Genomic DNA, 5,625 nt, shown 5'->3' with positions numbered 1-5,625 from the left:
GTTCTGTGTAAGTGAAATATAAAAGTGAATAAAACATGTCATGTGATGTGTAGAGGACTCCAAATCATGTGATAAGGGTGAGATGAAAAGTTTTTTTTTTGGATTTACTATTTTCCTATGGAATCGCTGGGTCAACTTCCTTGTTTTGCTTGATGATTCTGTCTCTGCCATGAATGTGGACAAACGTGTACTTTAGGTTGAATACAAAAATTAAAAATAGAAGTAGGAAAGTATTAGAAATATTTATAAAATAAAAGATAAAATTTTATTAAAAAGAATATAGATTAAGTTGGGTGAGCTGGGTGAGCCAGTGATAAATGCTGCCACACTGTATTGTATCGCATTTTATTATACAGGTGGCGTTCCGAGATTCCCCACGTGTGTTAAGATAAACTACAAAGAAGCGTGATATAGTGTAACATAGTTATTACAGTACACGTTTTTGCATTTTTAAGTTAGCTAGAGTGCCTAAGTGGACTATGAATGTTGGACAAGCATCTGCATTTTCTAAGTGTGAGCCTCCTGGGGTTTCTTGTGGCAGGCCAGATGGACTGAGATGTCTAGCCATACCAAGATTTGCAGCTATTGTAGCTGCTACTATAAAGGCCAGGTATTGGGTCAACCATTGCACGGATGATGCCATGCTGACTTGATGCTGTGCTAGAAACGTCAGAAAGGAAATCATGCTTTCAAGATGGTGAAGCAGCTCTTCTTGTGCAGCCGTCAGTTGGGGAAGTTCCTCTGGCTATGATTGCCCTCAGTATTTTCCAACTTATTAATAGGGTTTCCAGAGGAAGGTGTGACCCATTTGCCTCCCAGAGTAGTTCATCTGCCTCTAGTGCGCCACCAGCATTGGCCATTAGTTCTTTGCCCTGTCAATCAGAATGCATGCTGATAGATACTTGCTGCGAACATACTAGCAGCTCTGGCTATGTATACCACCCATTTGTACATACCTGTGTTTCATATGAATATAATTATATAGAGATGTCTAAAGTTTGGCCAGTGCCGCAGTGCCAGAACTTTCAGAAAAGGAAACAATTCTGACCTTTCACTCATCCAGCACTTTCCAGGACATGACTGAGAGGGTGAGAGGATCCACCCCTTGAAGGGAAAACAGGACTCCTATGGTATAGAGGACAAAGGCATGCACCACTATCATTTTGCACATTAACCCCCTAATTCTATAAGTAATGTACATAGTTACCAGCACACTTGAACTGCGGGACAGCTGAATAGTGACCTCCAAGATATCATCTTGCTTTTCATCCTTATTTCATACCCTAGGGTATGATGTACCCCATAGCTGTGTGTTAGATCAGTGTTTTTCAACCTTTTTACACCTATGGACCAACAGAAATAAAAATAATTACTCTGTGGACCGGCATCGGTCCGTGGACTGGCAGTTGAAGAACACTGGGCTAAGTCGTGGGCCAGACCCCGCCAATCTCTACCCAATGTCCACCCCAGACTCCGCTCCCATAATAGTACTAATTGCACCTTGCACGTCCCTTGCCTCATCTGGAAGCCTTCCCTCTGACGTTGCAACGTCAGAGAGAAGGCTTCCGGTTCACACCTCCTCTTTTCTGCTCCCTCTTGTCTGTTCTGAGTTCAGACTCCATTTTAGATTTTAGATAGCACATGGCCTTGGGAAAAGTATTGTTCTCCATTTAGTTTTCATCTTTGGAACTGCTAGTATCTAAGGGCCAGATTCTTAAAATGGCGCCATTTGCAGCAGCTGCTTAAAAAAAGCGGCACTGATCGTGTATTGATCACACAATGGTGCTGTTTCAAGAATCATGGCCACTGAAAAGATAGGTGCCAGAAATGTAAGCCAGGGTTTTACAGGTCTACATTTCCAGTGCCTATTTTTGATGTGAATTGTGACTATGAAGGCACCTAAGGCACCTAAGGTCACTTCCGGCATTAACCACGCCTTCTATGACCTTAGGCCCTCCTTAGTTGGAGGAAAAGTGCCATTGCTGGAGGTGCCTCCATTTTTTAATAATAAGAACATAATTGATTTTAAACGATGCTGTAAATTACCGCGCCAATTAAAATCCATTAAGCCAATTTAGGCAGCATTATGGCGTCTACCACTGTCTAACTTAGTGCGCCGTTTGTAGAATCAGGGCCTAAGTGACTTGGTATTGTTAGGGTCGGAAGTATAATATTATCTTCCACAAAAGTGTGTGGAATACACTCCTGGCTTCCCCTATCTCTGGGATGTGCTGGCAGAGTGTGGACTTTGCAGAAGGCAAGATTCCTTAAGAGCAACTGAATTGTAAGCTTTTTTATTTCTTTGTTTTGAGTTTGTATTAAAGAAGATTAAGGAATTCAGAGTCCAGCCTGATAATGATAGGCTACAGATCCAATGAGTTTATGCTGTCTGGGATCCTCAAGGGAGCCAGAATAAGGGTACTTATGCATGTAAATGGCAGTAATGTGCCTAAGCACTATTCTAAAATTACACACTAAAATGCCATCACACACAATTGTTGGAGGGGGGAGCATAGGTGGGGCCGACATCTATGCACAACTTACAGAATGATGTCATTTACATGCATACATATCATATTTAGGACCCCTTTTACAAAGTAATGGTAGCGATGCTGCCCTGGTAAATGCACTGAAGCACATTCAACTCCCATGGGCTTTGATGTATTTACCTCAGCACCATCACTACCGCAACTTCATAAAAGGGACCCTAAGATGTTAACATTTATATAAGCCATAGAGTTCTCATAATTATTAGAAGGGAAGGAGTTCAAAACTATTAACATGGGGTATTCCAGTATTTATCCAATAAGCATCATATATCCGAGTACAGGTACCAAATGATCCTTACATGGAAAGATGGCCTCCTAGTGAGACCACTACTAAATGTTGCCTGTACCATTTTGGATCTCGGCATTGGCAGTGCAGGAGCAACTGGAGATTACTCCTCCTTGACCCCTAGACCACCATGGATTTTAGAAGGTACAGATGAGGAGTCATGGGGGAGTGCAGGTATGTAGGGAGACCTTCAGAACTTGGAAAGGCAACTCTATAGGGTTGGGGCACACAGGGAGTTGTATTGAGGAGGGGAGAACTTGAAAATAGGCCCACACAAGGGACTATTTTTATAGATGCTACCCTTAAGAGGCTGCCTGGAAGTATTGGACCACAGCTGGGAGGCCAGATGTTCCCACACTGATGGACTAATGCTACTTGCAAGGTGGCTTGCAAGCAGCATTTGTCATTTGCCATGATAATCAATAATTTGCTGTACTGAAATACTGCAGGCTGATGATTCCTGTAGTAAGTCAAATGAAAGTTCCTCTTTTACCACACCTTGAAAACCTTCCCCCTAAATATATTAGCTTAGCTTTGAGCTAAAATCACAATTAACTTGTATATTTTGTTTGTAGCTATACACTTCTCCCTCCGTATTCACTGTGATAGGGGATTAACAGAACCATAAATACAGAAAAAACACAAATAACTTTTTCATATGTTATTCGCTGTTTTCTAATAAAAACCATCGTGAATATGGTGAAACTGTGAATAACATGATGGGAGACCTGGCCTGTTTTTGAAGGAGAGGCAAAACACGGTGAAGAAAGTGCTGGGAATCAGCGATTTTCTCTGTAAACATCTGGAATCAGCAATTTCTCTATGCAAGCTGATGTAATTTGGGGAGGAGGAGCCAGCAAGCTAAAAACCGTGAATAATCGAAACCACGAATGCTGAAACAGCGAATACGGAGGAAGAAGTGCAGTGTACCAAACTCTCTAATCTGCCCTATGGCAATTTAACCAGAAGCAACTTTCTCCTATAGGAGCAATGACTTCCTTTAAACTCAGTTTACTTTGTGGCATGCCTCAATGCCATATTAACCAGTGTATCTGACATGTTTCAGGATGGATGAAATAGCCCGAGCCTTGCCAACTGGATGAAAAGAAGACAAACATGGCTCTGTGAGCAAGGATTGATGATTTGTTGAGAATCAGAGGTGATCAGTTTGGCAATGATAGACTCTTGATGAAGACACATCACTGTGTCGAAAAACTGACAGTGCCGAGTCTACGTATGTCAGCATCTACTTAGAGTTATTCTTTTGTCAACAAATTGACTTTTATCAAAGATTTGGTTCCCGTGTGGCGGTCATCTTTCAATCCTCACTTTCTGCAGATCTACTGTGAGGATTTGTCTTCTGGTTTTTTGTTTGTTTTTTTTTACCATCCAATATGATTTCATGTGGAGTGAAAAGTGCTTTGTTGAATTGAATAGAACCAAATGCTATACCCTTCCCTCTCCATGATGACATGCTGATCACTTGAATAAGACAGCCTTTCTGCTGATGATTTTCTTCAGTGCTGCTTTCACTTTTCTGTTCCTTAGGCTATAGATAAGAGGGTTCAGCATGGGAGTAAAGATGGTGTAAAGTACAGCTACTACCTTCACGTCCTTGTTCATAGCATAAGTAGAGGTTGGCCAGATGTAACTAAAAATGCCACTGCCATAGTACAATCCAACGACAGTAAAATGGGAGGCACAGGTGGAAAAGGTCCGACGACGGCCCTCGGTAGAACGCATCTTCAAGATAGCAGTGATGATGCGTATGTAGGTAACAAGGATAAAAGTCAAAGGGCACATCCCAGCAAACACTACCACAATCATGAAGACTATCTCACTAAGGGTAGTGCTTGAGCAAGACAACTTGAAAAGAGGCGTGACATCACAGAAGAAGTGGTCTACAATATTGGGACCACAGTAGTCCAGCCTGGAGACAGAGACTGCCTGGACCATAGAATTGACAAACCCACATATCCAGCATCCAATAACCATCTGAATACGTACTTTCCTATTCATCCGTATGGGATAGTTCAAGGGGTAGCAGATGGCTACATAGCGATCATAAGCCATGACAGCTAAGAGGTAGCACTCTGCCACCACAAAGTACTGGAAAAAGTATAACTGGGTAATGCAGCCTGAGAAGGAGATGGTCTTCTTCATGCCCAGGAGGTTGGACAGCAGGTTGGGGACTGTCACAGATGAAAAGATGATATCAATCAAGGAGAGATTGGCCAGGAAGAAGTACATAGGGCTATGGAGGCGGGAGTCACTGGTGATGAGGGTGAGGATGATCATGTTACCAAGCAATGTGATAAGGTAAATGATCAGAAACATTAAGAAGAGAAAGATCTGGGGCTCATTGGTAGCGGACAGCCCCACTATGATGAATTCAGTTACACCAGACTTGTTTTCCCATTTTCTGAGCTCCATGAGGTCTGTTAATGGGAAAAATAATCAAAGAAAATTATTGCACTATCAATGATGTAGGACACAATATTTGATGGGTTTCCTGAGATCTTCTTATCACTGTAAGATTACATCTCTGTAGTTGGTAAGGATGTCAGAATTATCAGACAACAAAAAAGGGAATGATACTGAATCTTATAAATACATCATAGGAATACATTGTAATTTCCTTTTTTCAGGCCACTCCTTGAACATAGGAATATAGGACACAGGAGCATAGGAATAGCCTTACTGGATCAGACCAAAGGTCTATCAAGCCCAGTAGCCCATTCTCACGGTGGCCAATTCAAGTCATTTGTACCTGATAGCAACATTCCATGC

At 41.9% G+C, this 5,625-nt stretch overlaps 1 protein-coding gene across 1 annotated transcript; it reads right to left on the bottom strand.

Moving 5' to 3' along the window:
- Positions 1–4,314: 4,314 nt before the first annotated feature.
- Positions 4,315–5,268, bottom strand: LOC117368391 (olfactory receptor 5F1-like). Its single transcript, XM_033961996.1, has one exon. The coding sequence runs from the start codon at positions 5,266–5,268 to the stop codon at positions 4,315–4,317; it is 954 nt and encodes a 317-aa protein (XP_033817887.1).
- Between the last annotated feature and the right edge of the window lie 357 nt (positions 5,269–5,625).

Source organism: Geotrypetes seraphini, chromosome 1 (assembly GCF_902459505.1).
Source record: "Geotrypetes seraphini chromosome 1, aGeoSer1.1, whole genome shotgun sequence".
NCBI lineage: Eukaryota > Metazoa > Chordata > Amphibia > Gymnophiona > Dermophiidae > Geotrypetes > Geotrypetes seraphini.
The sequence above is the reverse complement of the archived record's forward strand: the minus strand, read 5'-3'. Positions and strand labels throughout refer to the sequence as shown.

Excerpts from the sequence above, each read along its gene's own strand:
- LOC117368391 (XM_033961996.1), bottom strand. The coding sequence starts at position 5,268 with ATGGAGCTCAGAAAATGGGAAAACAAGTCTGGTGTAACTGAATTCATC.